Source organism: Scyliorhinus canicula, chromosome 14, assembly GCF_902713615.1.
Source record: "Scyliorhinus canicula chromosome 14, sScyCan1.1, whole genome shotgun sequence".
Lineage (NCBI taxonomy): Eukaryota > Metazoa > Chordata > Chondrichthyes > Carcharhiniformes > Scyliorhinidae > Scyliorhinus > Scyliorhinus canicula.
The window spans coordinates 143861438-143878080 of NC_052159.1; the positions used below are offsets into that span (position 1 = coordinate 143861438).

The 16643-nt window shown below is 40.3% G+C and overlaps 1 protein-coding gene across 1 annotated transcript in view; it reads left to right on the forward strand.

The window, feature by feature from the left end:
* mycbp2 (MYC binding protein 2) overlaps nt 1-16643 on the forward strand; it is a 212614-nt gene that overhangs the window by 134885 nt on the left and 61086 nt on the right. The window contains 4 exon segments of the mRNA XM_038817780.1: nt 8666-8890; nt 11421-11553; nt 13744-13869; nt 16488-16532. Coding sequence (XP_038673708.1) covers nt 8666-8890; nt 11421-11553; nt 13744-13869; nt 16488-16532 — 529 coding nt within the window.

Here is a 16643-nt window from a genome sequence, read left to right on the forward strand (position 1 = left end):
GATGGAAAGGACAGAATGTTCTCTCCATCAAGGGACTTTTTTGTTTTAAAACACAGGAGAATTAATGCTGCACAAAACTAATGCAATATTTAACCAGATAACACTTAGCACGAATACTGACATTGCTTAGTAGAATAGAGAAGGAAAATGATTTCACGGTTCATTAATATAAACTGCTTATTCAAGTTCTGACGTTTAGCAGTGATGAAGAGACATGATGTGTTGAATACATACCAGTGGCTGTAATAGTGGCTACACTGGGACTAAATATTTTCAAGGAAATATTTGATCAGCTGGCCAACCAAATCACTGCTTCATTGTACAATACCTTTTATACTGCAGGGAGTGGTCTCATAGAGACTACTTTAGTGCAGCATCCCATTTAAGGGTTGGGCAATATTTTGTGTTGAAGATATGTTAATCATGGAAGGAGGAGTGCGGGAAGAGTACAGTTTATCGTTACTAGGTCTGGTGGGTAATAAAGACTTTTAAGTTTCGGGTAAAATTCTTAATTTGCCCCACAAACTCATCACTGTTTACATAGACTTGCATAGAATCTACAGTGCAGAAGGAGGCCATTCGGCCCATCGAGTCTGCACGGGCTCCTGGAAAGAGCCCCCTACCCAAGGCCAACACTTCCACCCTATCCCCATAACTCAGTAACCCCACCCAACACTCAGGGCAATTTTGGACACAAAGGGCAATTTATCATGGCCAATCCACCTAATCCGCACATCTTTGGACTGTGGGAGGAAACCGGAGCACCCGGAGGAAACCCACGCACACACGGGGAGAATGTGCAGACTCCGCACAGATAGTGACCCAAGCCGGAATCGAACCTGGGACCCTGGAGCTGTGAAGCGATTGTGCTATCCACAATGCTACCGTGCTGCCCTAACTGCCTTAACTGGTTTGCTCCCAGAATTACAGTGTAAATAATACATTGCTATTTGATGGGAAAAGTACTCATTGGATATTTGCATGATAATCGATACATAGGATTGCAAATGGCTTTGGACTGTATTTAAAATGATTAAAAAAGGCAGTGTATCCTCTCCCTCTTCTTCCCTTGTTCCCCTTCCTTCCCAAGACTAGTATTATATGGTCTTGTACTGTGGTGTATTATCAGCCGTGCCACATCTTTCCTGACAGTCATAGAAGAGGATAAATCATGGATAAGTACAATATTAAAGCATATGCCCCCAGTTATATGTGTTTCCACTGCAAAGTCTTATTTGTAGAATGGCTTCATGTTCTGTGAAATTAAAAAGGAAGAAAAGATGCAATCCAGAAATTAAAACAGAAATAATAAAGAGCAGCGCAATATATTTGAATAAGTGTATTAGCAGCAGTTAACCCTGATGGGGCTTTTAGTAACCTGCAGCTTGGGCTATTAACCTGTACCAATATTCATGGCAGGAGTGCAAAAGAATGCCAAGAGGAATGAAATCAAGTATTTTCAACTAGTTAAAGTCTTTTGTGAAATAAAAATACTTGCAATTCATTTTGATAACTTTTGGCAATATCATACTGTAATATAAGCTGAATTATTTTAGAAGCAAAAAAATTTGAGCTGTGTCCCTGTTCAGCTTTAAATCCGCCACAGACAAAATTAATATAGTTTATCTTGCATTTTTGTAAATGTTTATGCTGTGTGTGCATGTAGTGTATTTTTTGCAACTAATTTTTGTTCGCACACGAATTGAATTAATTTATCCTAACATCTAAGAAATTAAACTGTGCTTTCATGCAGTAAAGCAATCTTCAGTAAAACACACTATTGTTAGTAAGAATATCTAAACTCACAAATTGTTCACCAATGGCAGCATACGGGTTAATGGAATCGAGCAACACAGGGGTGTTTTGAAGTGAAAGTTAAACACTACTACTGTTGATTATGATTTTCTCAAGGAAGTCACATTTATTCTGGTTTGTTACCAGCAGTCCAATTACAGGTATCTAGTGTGCATGTCATATGACTTTCTTTGTTAATATTGGCACTTCTGTGTTGCAAGATTAGAGGAAGATTGTGTCATGTGCAATGCAAAAATGACAGATTTGAGGTTTACATTGTAATTGGTTTTGTCAAGTAAAAGTCAAAAGAGAGGTACTAGTTTAGTACATTCAGTGTTGTACAATATTGTGCTTTATTCATTTTATCAGCAAGAATTTAATTTAAATTTCAACAGTTTGTTTCAAACAATTATGTGCATTACTGAGAGGTTTTTTCCTGAATATTATTTACTTTGTGCAAATTGCTTTCACATTTGCTTTCATCCATAAGGACATTCAAATAGAAGTTGCTTTTGATGGGGGCATAGATTTCACCTTGACGTTTCCAGTATAGTGTAACTTTCCTGGAAGGGGAGCAATGAAATAACTGCCTTTTTTAATATGTGTATTGCAAAGAAAATGTTTAACTTGTGTTTTTAAACATTTCTGTTCTAAATAAAATAATTATTGAATTTGTGCATAGTTCGTATCGCGTGATACGTCGTACACCAATTGTGACTTGTGTTAACGGCCATATGGATGCTAATGCACCAAGTTCATGTTTAAGTTTGACGATATTGAATCTCTTACAGTTTTCTCACCTTGTATTCTCTTCAGTTTATTTGAGGTATATGATTTGCTGAATAAGTGATATTGCTGTGCTGAAATTAGTGGACTGAAAAATACGTAATTTGTCTTTGCCAAAAAATTATATTCTTGCAGAACATTTCTTCCACTTCTGCATTGGATACCATGAAAACCTATTGCCATTTGATTGGTAGCTCTCCTCAATAGCCTAAAATTTATCTTTCCATCTTAACCTTTTCTTGTCTGTTTTTTCAAAGCTTCTCTGAATAATTTTTAAACTCTGAAGTATTCTACCCTGTATTATTTTCTTCCTCCCTGAATCGTCACCATTGAAGTTGACTCATCTCGCACCTAGTAACACAAAACAAAAAACTTGTCCTTTTTTATTGTCAACCATGAATAATTGAAGATGATGTACTACTCAAATCTACTATGTTCACTAAGTTTGAATGATTGACAATTTTTGGAATTCTAATTATCTCCCACGCCGTTCATGGAGAAAAGTCGAATTAAAATTGTACCTCTTGTGACTGATTTGTTGATTCATCCAACTTAGCTATTCTGTTCTCCTTTCTCTTGCATACTTCTCTTCCCTTTTCTATTTGTCTCATTTTTTGTGTACATGTTTCTGCTGTATCCATGTCCAGGTTTCCCCAATCTCTCAACTTAGCTCTGACCTCTTTCGTGATGTATTCAATTTGTAGTTTATACTTTTCAAAGATCAGAACACTCAACAAGAAGTTTGGAGTTGGATACTGGATCTTCTGGAACTCATTGTCTTGAAGTTATGTGAACACACATGGGAAAGGCAAAGTTAGGAAACCAGGAGCTATTGGGAATGTGAGATTGGACTTGGGTGAAAGGGTTGGAAAAGCAAGATTGGACTTGGGTGTGAAGGAGGGGTTTTCCCTTTGGATTTGCTCACATAAAGTAGTGAACAGGAGAGGTTGAGACTGGAATTGCAGATGATGGATCCGATCTGAAAGGTTGAGTGACCTGGGACTTCCGAGAACTCCGACAGAGGCTGTTGGTACACAGGATTAGGCCCACAGAAGTAAGAAAGGTGAGACCTTGGGCCCTCTTGGCAGCAGCCTGGTTGAGGTTAGAATGTGAAGCCCAAATATGTTTGAGGGATGGTGGGATGCAGGATGTTAGCATGCCCGGAAGGCCACATGCTTGAATGAAGCAGTGTTAAGGCCTGGGCAAAAGAAATACAACAGATTCATCCAGGCCTTTTGAGAATGGTGCATGTCCATGCAGTGAAAAGCTTGTTTTAGGAATGAGGTATGTTTTGTGATTCCCTTATGTCTTCCTCCCTTTAAAAATTATTTCTTTATGAAAAATTAATGTTAAGGCATTAAGTATCAGGGTTTAGAATGGAGTACTTGGGAAGCCAAGATGAATGCTGCGAGGGCTCTAAACAATCTTTTTTTTTTCAAATTTAGAGTGCCCAATTCATTTTTTCCAATTAACGGGCAATTTTAGCGTGACCAATCCACCTAGCCTGCACATCTTTGGGTTGTGGGGGCAAAACCCACACAAACACGGGGAGGATGTGCAAACTCCACACGGACAGTGACCCGGAGCTGGGATCGAACCTGGGACCTCGGCGCCGTGAGGCAGCAGTGCTAGCCACTGTGCCACCATGCTGCCTTCTAAACAACCATTCTTACAGATGTGATTGGTTCTGGTTTTGTTTCTTTGAATGAAAAACTCAGCTTTCTGTTGAGTGTGAGCTTGAGCCGATCAGACAAGATAAGCAAGCTATGTAACATCGAGATCTATCTAGAGCTTTCAGTTGCCATACACACAGGCCTTAAGAAATAGGAACAGGAGTAGGCCATTTGGCCAATTGAGCCTGCTCCACAATTCAATAGAATCATGACTGATCCGACATTCCTCATGTCCACTTTGCTGCCCTTTCCCCCTAACACTTGATTCCCTCACTGATATGAATCTATTGATATTAACCTTAAATATGCACAAGGACTCTGCCTCCACAGCTCTCTGTGGCAAGGAGTTCCAAAGACTCAACCCTTTTGAGCGAAGAAATTCCTCCACCCGTGGCATATTGCAAAACTGACATTATCTAGCAGATTCTGAGTTGGCAAGAAAAAAATGGTTCATAATTTTGCTTTGTATACTGATAAAAGTAAATGCTGATAATTGAATTTTTATTTCACAATATTTATATTTTCAACCTGTCTTTTCTATTTGCCCTGTTTTATCTCATCTCTTTGCTTTTGCAGCATTTTTGATCTTTAATCAAATGGGAGGGTGGATAGGTGATTTGCCACAATAGTTTTGGATACCGGTGCTATTGGTTGCTTACTCTACAGGAGGGTGACGCTTTGCTCCAAGATGAAGAATGTGCCATTAAATTTCTTCAGTCATGCTACCTTACTTAGTAAACCAGTTGAGAACAGATGGAAGCCAGATATACGGCTGGTTGGATTTCTGTTCGATTCACTGGCTAGGATTTGTTCCCTGATCAGGCATATAATGTGAACATTTCAATTAAAAAGGACTGAATGTTTTGGCATGAACATGATGAAAGCTTTAAATAAATTAGCAAATTTCATCAAAATATCCTGGCATCTTAGTTGGGATCCTATCCAAGTTTGTCTTAAACTTTGTTAATTAGATTGTCTTTAATGCTAGCAAAGGCGTCAGGGAGGTGGATATCCTTTCATGGATTTCCAAGACTGAATGGTATCAGGTAAGTTTAAACATGAGTGGTTAATGTTTGGCTTCTCAAAGAAAGTATCTTTTACTTTTTAAACAAATTAAAGATTATAAATGGTTTTTAAAAAAAATCAACCTTGCTAAAAATAAGTTCATGATACACCTACATATTGATAATCTTGACATTTGTTTTGTACAATATGACTTTGATCATGGTTTTCACGTCAGATTTTTGTTCCTTGATATACAAGCACAGCATAAAAGCCGCAATTATCTCGCCTTTCCCGCTGGCAGGATTTTCCTGTCCCGCAAAAGTGAATGCAGCTTTGAATGGCTCCTTGCATTTTGTGGCCCACCCCCGCTGTAAAAATTTCACCCAAAGTTTCTGGATATCCATAATATTGTCATCTCCAAGATGTTAGCTACTTACTCATTACATGTATTATGAAGTGGTGCAACTAACTTTCTGGAAAGGAGTTGGTCATAAAATTGTGTTGCTATAATAGCTATAGATGCTTTTAGTCAAAGAAGCTAGCAGATAAGTGTGAAGTTCTACATTTTGATAAGAGGAATGAGGCAAAGCAATATACATCACAGAGTACAATTCCAATGGGGCAGAGGAACAGAGACACCTGGGGGAATATGTACACATTGTTGAAGGTGGCAGGGCAGACTGAGAAAGTAGTTATTTTTTTAAAAAGCATATGGGATCCTGAGCTTTATAAATAGAGGCATAGAGTACAAGAACAAAGTTATGATGAACCTTTATAAAATGCAGGTTGTCCTCAGCTGGGATATTGTGTCCAATTCTGGGTACACACTCTAGAATGATCTCAAGGATGAAGTACTTGGTTTATCTTGACAGATTATGATGCTGGGGTTCTTAGAGAAGATTGAGAGGAAATGGATATCGGCGCTCCAAACGTTGATGAGCCTTAGTAACTAGAGATAAATTGTTCTCATTGTTTTAAGGGTCAAGAACCAGAGGGGACTTCACCCGAGGACTGCTGTTGCCTTTATCCAACAGTACCTTAAAACTTACTGAATTCTGTCACTTCCGAAATGTCCCCTGCTGAAACTTCGACCATCTAGCCGGGCTCATTCTCCAATGCCAGATCCAGCATGGTCCCTTCTGTAGTTGGACTATCTACATAATGTTTCAAGAAGCCCTCCTGGATGCTCCTTACAAACTCTGCCCCATCCAAGTCCCTCGCACTAGGTGAGTCCCAGTCAATATTGGGGAATTTAAAATCATCCACCACAACAATCCTGTTGCTTTTACACCTTTCTGAAATCTGCCTACATATCTGCTCCTCTATATTGCGCTGGCTGTTGGGAGGCTGCAATAAACATTGGACTGCACCCTTTCTATTTCTGAACTCTACCCATATTGCCTCGCTATATGAGCTTTCTGAGGTGTCCTCCCGCAGTACAGTTGTGATACTCTCCTTAACCAGTAGTGCAATTCCCCCACTCGTTTTACATCCCCTCTATTCTGCCTGAAACATCTAAATCCTGGAACTTGCAGCTGCCAATCGTGTTTCCACCTCAACCAAGTCTCTGTAACGGCAACAACAACATCATTCCAAATACTAATCCAAGCTCTAAGTTCATCTGCCTTTCTTGTTATACTTCTCGCATTGAAATAAATGCATTTCAGATCACCAGTCCCGCTGTATTTTGCAACATCTTCCTCGGATATTTCACCTTCTGACCTATTGCTCCATTTCCCACCCACTGCCACACTAGTTTAAAATCTCTCGAGTGACACTAGCAATCCTCTCAGCCAGGATATTTATGGCCCTCCAGTTTAGATGCAACCCGTCCTTTTGGTACAGGTCCCACCTGCCCCGGATGAGATCTCAACAGTCCAGATATCTGAAACCCTCTCTCCTACACCAGCTGTTGAGCCACATGTTTAGCTGTACTATCTTCCTATTTCTAGCTTCACTTGCATGTGGCACAGGGAGTAGTCCCGAGATTATAACCCTAGTTCTGTTTTTTAACTTTCTACCTAACTCCCTGAAATCCTGCTGCAGGACCTCGTCACTCTTTCTGCCTATGTGGTTAGTACCAAGGTGTGCCACGACATCTGGCTGTTTACCCTCCCCCTTCAGAATGCCCCCTGCCTGTTCAGAAAAATCCTGGACCCTGGAGCTACAATTGGATGCACATCCTGCAGGTGTAGTTGTCCGGAATGCTGGAAGCTTTACGGACCTCCAACATCTCACAAGTGAAGCATTTTACCCCTCTAACTGCCATATCTAGAACTAATTAATTTTTCACCCAACTCCAAAGCACTCTCTTCTTACCAAATAGCACTCGCAGTGCAGACAAGCAGCACTGAGTGGCTTCCCCATTTATAGGCCTCAAATTCCAATGCTCTGGAAACTAGATTCAACCAGTTGGACAATTTACTAGCTACAATTATGTGCAACTCAGCTGATTCCTGTTCAGGAATGTAACTACCCAAAAGAGCAGCTTTTGATTGCCCAACTTAAGACCTGATGATAAGTTTAATTACTACTTATCCCCTTATACTGCACCACTTGAATTCCCTGTTTTTCCACCCAACTCCAAAGCACTTAGATCCTTGGCAGTTGAAAACACATAGACACCATCAGTGAAGCAATTAAAATTAGAGATACTCAAGAGACCAGAATTGGAGGATTGCAGACAGCTTAGAGAGTTGGACGCCTGGAAGAGATTAGAAATTGGGAGGAACAAGGCTATGGAGGGATTTGAAACTGGGAAGAGAATTTAAAAATGGCCATTGGGAGCCACTTTAGCTTAGCTCGTATAGGGGTGAACAGGTCTTGGTAAGAGGGTGTAAAATACCCAGCAGGAGTCAGTTGGAATAGTTGAGAGATGGCAAAGGCATAAATGAGAATTTCAGCAGCAAATGGGCTAATGCAGAGTTGGGCAATGTGATGATGGCAGGCATATATGGTTGAAAGCCCATTTTGGGGCCAAATATGCGCAGGTTGAAAATAGTTTCAGGGAGAGGGCTGAATTCAGTGGCAGAGACGAGACTGAAGACAATGACTTTGACCTTCACAGTATTTAGTTGGAAGAAATTTCGACTTATCCAGCAGTGGATGTCAGGTGAACAATCCGACAATTTAGAAACAATTAGTGGGATCCTAGGGTACTTTGCTGTGCCACATGGTTTCTTTCTGACTCTAGATATTCAGGTTTATTTTGTGTTTGCATGTGAATAGCAAAGAGAGTTAATTTCTACCCTACAGAACAGACTTTCTTCTAATGCTTTGTGGTGTAAATGCTATTCACATTGCTTCAAATCATGGATCCCAGAATTTGTGTTATGATATACACCTGCTTTAAAAAAAAATACATTCAAATGCTTTAGCACAATAAATATATCTGCTTTTGTTTCCAGGAGCCTAAATCCATCACTGATGATTACTTCAGAGAAGTAAATTCACGTCGGTCCCATGAAGTAGTGTTGAAAGAGCAGGAAAAGATGTTCCTGCAAGGCGGACCAGGAGTATATAAGGTAGTGAAGACTGGGCCTTCAGGGCACAACATCAGGAGCTGCCCTAACCTTAGAGGTATCCCCATTGGAATGTTAGTTCTTGGGAACAGAGTCAAGGCATTAGGCGAGGTATGGATTCACGAAAGTGTGTTATTGCAGGTACCAATCAACACATTAGAGCAAATGCTGCAAAACTGATGTCTTCTCAAGCTTTTGCATAATATTATAGGAGGACATCTGGTATTGGTATAATTTCTTCATTTAAAGAAAATAGACATTGATGCCTTTGGGTACTATGACAAACCGTAGAAGCTTTTATACCATGCTTACCAAATTTGGTGATCTGCAGGTGCATACTCTGCTTATGAACTGCAAAATCCTATGATTCAATATGACCTGTTGCTTTGATTTACTTTTATGTACTCTACCCTTCAGAAACTACTTTTCTTAACTGATTATAAATCACGTTAATCACATTCTTTAAATGACACATTAATACAATCTTCTATTCCTGTGTATTATACAAATTGCTGCAATCATCTCTTGTCTTCTGGCTGTTCCTTTTATAATTTGAATGCCAAAACTAGGTATCTAAATTGTGTTATAAGATAGATTTTACTGAAATTACTTTGCAGAATCTGACATTTTTGTGTATGTAACTGTGTCAAATTTATTCTAAATTTAGTAGTTGCAGTAAGCAAGTGCAACAGTGAAAACTATAATTCACACATTTCAAATCCTGTAGTTACTCTGATCAAATTTTTGTTATCGCAAATCTTTATTATTTCTAACTGTGGTATTTTAAGAAGTATTTAAGAATGGTGTGTACATGAAAAACAATTCTAACAGATCACAATCTTAAAAAATCTATTGGGCTGGAATTTGCAAAGAAAATAACGGCACGTGAATGGTGCAAACCATTGTCGATGCACAAATCAGCCAGCAACCCGTGACAAGGAAGACGTAACCGTTGAATTGCGAGAAAGGCATCTTGTGCCCAATCTCCAGGAATTTCCTGCAGTTCCGTACTTAATTGCCCACTGCACTCGCCACATAGTTAAGCCCAATAATAGTGTAGATACCCGTTTAAAGAATAATTGCTGAGAACAGGAAATGCTGGGTCAGACAGCATCTGCGGAGAGAAGCTTGAGTTGACGTTTGAGGTCTCAGAGCTGAAGACAGGTAGAAATGATAGAAAAGGTAGCAATGTAAAATATTTAAACAATCTCGACTGTGCAGACACCCAAAATTTATTGTTATGTATAAAAAGGGACAGAGGTGTCATTTGTATAATAATTAATGGCTGCCAACCATTGTCCCCCCTCAAATCTTTGTGTACAACCACTTTATTTCAGTGTGGGCATGACCTTTACATTTTTTCACGTGGGGGTGATTCTCCCGTAACCCAGCCGAGTGTTTATCGGTGGCGCGCCGCTCACTGGCGGAGGGATTCTGCCTTCCCGCTGTTTGTCAATGGGATTTCCCATTGTAACCACCCGATGCCGCCGGGAACTCTGCGGGCATGGGTACGTTGCCTGGGGGAAAAGTGAATCGCAACGACCGGAGAATTCCAGCAAGTATCTTAGATGTCAAAACATCTTGAGTAGCCTATGCAGTACCTTCCAGGTCACTGCTTGACTGCGCATTTCCAGCCTGCAGGGGAACATTACCGCCAATCAATCTCTTAGACCCAAAAAGTTAACAATTAAAAGTGTGAAGTGTCTGTCCTTTGGGTTGTGATTTGTTGGAGCTTTTAAAAATGTCAAATTTTCAATTTTGTTTTCTTCTACTTTTGCTCTTTCTCTCTTTCCCTCCCTTTATTTCTCTTCCTGTACCTAATTTGGTACTGAATTCATCCTCTTTTTTTTCTGTCCTTACTCTGTTTATTTCGGAATCCTTTCATAGTAATTAAGGAAAGGCAGTGTTGCAGTGGTATTGTCACTGGACCAGGCTCTGAGAACCTGGGTTTGAATTCTACCATGGCAGGTGGAATTTGAATTAAAAGTCTAATGATGACCATGAAACCATTGTCAATTGTTGTAAAAACCCATCTGGTTTACTCATGTCCTTTTGAGAAGGAACTCTGCCATTCTCACCTGGTCTGGCCCACATGTGACCCCAGATCCACAGCAATGTGGTTGACTCTTAAATCCTCTCTGAAATGGCCCACTGACTCAGTCAGTCAAGGGCAATTAGGGATGGACAGTAATTACTGAGCCAGTCAGCGAAGGCAAGATCCCTTGAACACATCATCAGCTCACACTTCCAGCAACTTGCAGGGCAAAAACATTTTGAGCTAAAGATTGCAGGAAGAAGTCTGAACTAACCCATCATGCAATGAAATGCCCTGCTCCAGCAAATTCCAGCCCATTGTGTTTAAATTCAGAGTAGCCTTTAAGCAGTCAATGGTTAAAATTTGAGAAAATCAATAAACTATCACGATCCAAATTTATTTAGTTAAGTATTCAGTATTTTTATTTATATCTCATTGTAACCATTTTGTAGGTTTAAGAAAGGATTTTCCAAATAATTGCGAGCTGCAACAGCTAAGGAATTTTAAATTCTGAGATGTTAAATATTTAAACGCCCTCAACTCTGCAGACACCCAAACTCTGCTGTTAAATGTGGAGCGGGACAAAAAGTGTCATTTGTGTAATAGGTGGCAAATCATGAGGGTACGTGGATCCAGCTTGATAAGAACAGTATGGTGGAATTCTGTGAAAGCGGTGATGGTGAGGCCTGGTCCTTGGCCAGAGACCGAGGTGGTAACCAGTACCTAAGACATGAAGAAGGTAAGTGCTCATAATTCATTCAGTCGCTTCATTCAGAAACGTTCTGGCCACAGTACTATTTTGAAAATATATTTTCAATTGAAAGGTTAAACTGTTCTTCATTGTGATCTTGCACATAAATGTACAAATTGGATCTCATGAGGCGTCAGGATGCTGTTGTCCCTTCAGCTGCCCTAGTACTGCAGCAGAACTGCCAGCATTTCCCATCAGATCAGTGACAGCCTTCCTTTAGCAATGGGGACCCCACCAAGAACACACCATACCTATTTGGTCAGTCACATTTGTTAGGGACGCCTGTTCTGCCCTCAACAATGGCTAAGAGGCTGGACAAGAGGCCATAACTTTTTAAACTTTTGATGCGGTGCGGAAAGATCGATTCATCCTAGGAGTGATAATATAAGAAATAGGGCTTGGTTATTTTATAAATAAACTTTATTAAAAGAAAAGAAAACAATATTGAAATGTTTACTTCAGCTCTAACACTAACCAATAACATGCAGTTTCTTACCCTTAAGGCACTAGTTCCCATTAGACAACACTGTAACAGAATATGCAACTCTCATACCACTTTCACAGGCCTTCAAAGGCAATACTTTACGAAGCAACTTTCCTTCTGGTAGGGGTATTCATTCTGAACTCTTTTCCAAAGCCTGCCTCAGTGGCAACTTACATAATCTCCCTGGTTGGTTTCCACAGCCTGTTTTGTGTAACTGTTCAAAAAAGCATTTCTTCCTCTCCCTCTAAGCTCTGCCCACCCCCTCAAACAAAGGTTCTCCCCTGAGGTGGCCTCACTTGAATCCTTTATCATTATCTTGGCTGGTTGCCCACTCCCGTTTATACAAAATCCCTTGACGGACAAATAGGTCATCAGACTCTGATAGGATAGAATGTGGCAGGGCAGGTTGAGAAAGTTGTCCCAAATTACTATATATTTTGAGTGGATCATACTGGCTGAACCTGGGCATCCTATGTATTCCCTCTAACAAGGTTATGTCTGAATGGGAAAGGGTAACTAGGCTGTGGCCGTATCCCTCTGACTCGGCTGCTAGCAGTCTTTTTAAACCCCTAAATTGCCTGTTGCATCTTGGGCCCCGTTTCTGGACACAAGTTCCTAATATCTCCCTGCAATGACACATAGCAAGGTGCTAGGTTGGGGCTGGGTGAGTCTGGAAGCGAAGCTAACACTCCTGCCCTACTTGACCTCTGGAGGAGGATAAACTCAGTGTTTTACTTTGGACAGAGATGTTGTGGGAATGTGTGCTATAAACAGCGATTTAATCGTTGAATTCAAATCCAGTATTTTAGGTCTGCATATCTTAATGGGCATGTTATGAGTGCAGAGTCTTCTATTCTTTTGAAAGAGTTGCTTGAAGGCACCAAAACACTAGAGTAATGGATCTGCCACTGTTTAAGGATGTCTGACCATGATAGAGTAGGCAGCAGAACCATCCATAGCTATGCAATGGGCACCTTTGGAGAACCGACCCTGCAATTGGTAACTTGTTACAGTTCTTCATCTTGGTTGTTACCAAAATTTAAGGCTGTGAAGTGTGGATTTCTTCTATTTAGAGAACATCCCTCAGCTTGCATTGCTGCCTGCCAGGTGAAGTGATGTAATTTGTTTACCACTTGTTTTTTTTTAATAATATGAATGGGTAATTATAAATGGGTAAAGAATCGACAGGTTTTATTTCAAGATTGTCCTAATTTGTTCAAGTCAGGACATGCTGCCTTCAGGTATGTCTCACTGAGTAAATATGTTACCAAGAGTGCAAACCAAATTTATAAAATTGTTTTTTGGCCTCAAATGCAAAACACTTTCCCAATATGAATTCACCATTAAAGTTGTTTCAAAGCTCATCGATCTGTCAAAAGGCCTAGGGCCCTTAAGCACAAATTGGATTGTTCTGTTGCTTTGTTCTTTTCTCCTCTTTATCCACCACCCTTCCAGCCAGAAGGTATTCTGGATTAATTCTAACAGAAACTGAAAAGCTCATGCCTCTAAATCTTTTTGTAACCCCAAACGTTTTTTTGAGGGAGATGAAATGCTGCAGAAAACCTCTGTTTTAGTCAGCATGACGCTTAATGAATTTTGACCACAAATGCAAGTGCAGTTTTCAACATGAGGTGAGCTATTCTCATTAAATTCACATTTTTTGCAAAAACGGTTAAAATAGTTTTCCTTCACAGAACAACTACTATTCGATCAGGCACCTCAGACACCTCCTTCCAGTCCTTTTACAGCTCCTGCCTTCAACAGGAGTGCGAGTGGCAATAACTCTCAAGGATTTGACTACAGCCTTGCAAATGCCAAAGGTATGTAAACATCTGTTTAATTAATTGGAGGGAATCCATATACTGTGAACGTTGCACTGTCTTGATTTTATTGTGCACTAGCCTAAGCTTATTTTCAGTGCTTTTAAGCTAATTAATAGGAATGTTTAGAAATAAAATTTCTCTGATCCTGCTCCTTTTTGACATCATTAAATGCAGTCGGCATTTCTGTAACACACAGGAATGCCAAAATCTTTCTACAAATATGCTTATTGATATAAAACCTTTTAAGCACTGGAATTTCGTCATATAACCTCTCTGCCTCCCTATCTCTCTCACCTTGAAGATGCTCCTTAGAACCTATCCCTCTGTACAAGCTTTTGGTTGCCTGCCCTAAATCTATCACCTGATGTGGCTCTGTGATGGACTTTTGCTTTATAATGCTCCTTTGAAGAACCTTGGGACATTTTAATGTATTAAAGGCAAAGAATCTGCATAAATACAAGTTGCTTTGTAACTTAAAAAGATGGAAGGATGTACCCTAGTGTGAACCTTAAAAGGTTGAAGCAAAATGATTTTGGCACAAGAGGAATAGACATGCACGGCAATTTCGGTTAATGTTGGTTTCAGGTTTTTTTTTCACCAATTGGCTTCTCTTCACTTTTATACTCTGCCACCTGCTGGCTGTCATTTCAGAGATCCATTTCTTGGATTTTTCTGTGTTGGTGGAATTATTGTTTTAAAAACTGACAAGTTGTGTAAACAGTTGACTTTTCTGTAACTGCAATCAGGCATCTGAGTGTCCAAAAGCTGTAAATTATTTTCCACTACTCCTTATTGAAGATATCTCGGTTTAGCTCATCCAGTGGTTGATGTTGTCATTCCTCCTGTGCCCTACCATTCAGTGGTAAATCCTTTGCGCCACTCTTTGAATTATTTACGAGTCTTGGAGTACCGTGCGCCCCCAGGACAATTAAAAAAAAAAAAATTTTTTAGAGTACCTAATTCATTTTTTTTCAATTAAAGGGAAATTTAGCATGGCCAATCCACCGACCCTGCACATCTTTGGGTTGTGGGGGCAAAACCCACGCAAACACAGGGAGAATGTGCAAACTCTACAGGGTCAGTGACCCAGAGCCAGGATCGAACCTGGAATCATGGTGCCGGGAGGCAGCAATGCTAACCACTGCGCCGCCATGCTGCCCACGCCAGGACAATTTATTGGAAGAATGTTCATGTATCTTGGTTGCAATGATTCAGAAATGCAAAAAGCGAAACGATTCTTTAAATATAATAATAATAATCGCTTATTGTCACAAGTAGGCTTCAATTAAGTTACTGTGAAAAGCCCCTAGTTGCCACATTCCGGCGTCCGTTCGGGAAGGCTGGTACGGGAATTGAACCCACGCTGCTGGCCTCAAGCCAGCTGTTTAGTCCACTGTGCTAAATCAGCCCCTCGAAGACTCAAGAACTTTGAAATGTTAAGGGTGGCCTCAACTGTTTCAATGTAGTTTAAGATGACTGTACGAATGCAATGTATGTATTAGACATCATTCTTAAAGAGGTTTTTGCTACATTGGGCATAAAATGTTGTGATTAGCATTCTCCTTATCCATTTTTTTAGGTGAGGGATTGGAAAGTGAATGGCATTAATGTCATAAATTAATGACTACGGAAAATAATAGTGTAGTTCAATACTGTAGGGCCAGGGTAAATCAGCCATACTTAATATGCACCATTATTTCTATTTGACATGCAACGGCTGGCATCAAAGTGGATTCCTGTCACTTATTGCCGGCACCTAAATTTTCACCATGTTAGTAAGGTGTTTAGTTTTATCCTAAAAGTGTTTTAACGCTGGCCTCAAATTACCACAGGTGTTAAACTGGTGTTGTACCAATCAGGAAATCCAAGCCCTTGTGTTCAGTTCCAGGGAAAAGATAAATCAAAGTTCATTGCTGTTGAAAATCGGGGCAGCACGGTAGCATTGTGGTTAGCACAAATGCTTCACAGCTCCAGGGTCCCAGGTTCGATTCCGGCTTGGGTCACTGTCTGTGCGGAGTCTGCACATCCTCCTCGTGTGTGCGTGGGTTTCATCCGGGTGCTCCGGTTTCCTCCCACAGTCCAAAGATGTGCAGGGTAGGTGGACTGGCCATGATAAATTGCCCATAGTGTCCAAAATTTCCCTTAGTGTTGGGTGGGGTTACTGGGTTATAGGGTGGAGGTGTTGACCTTGGGTAAGGTGCTCTTTCCAAGAGCTGGTGCAAACTCGATGGGCCGAATGGCCTCTTTCTGCACTGTAAATTCTATGGGGGAAAAAAAATGAAATCCTGTTGCCCCTTCTCTTGAAACAGGAAATTACTTGGAATGAGGGTATGAAATAATGAGGCTTCCTGCCTCGATATTAACCAGCATAAAGGAGCATTCCTTCAGAGCCTTTAACATTTGCCATAGCACATTTCAAGGCAAATGTTGAAAATTCAGTGGTGTCTTATTCCTATACAAGTGCTTTGAGTCAAATTGTTGACGTGTTTCTCATTCAGTTCAGTTGCTTCCATTTTGTGCTTTTTAAAAAAAAGCAATTTAGCCATTAGTAAATTGACAGCATTGAATTAATGAGGTTTTATGCTGAATATATCCCAATTTTCTCTTTTTTAAAGATGAAATGAATGCAGACCTTGATTTAGAGTCCTTTACGGAGCCTGGTAAGTGGGGAATGTTGTGGTTGGCAATGTTATGGAGTATAGATTGGGGGGGGGGGGGGGGGGGGGGGGTTGCTGAGTTAAAATACAGCTAGGAAGAAATACTGCTTAACA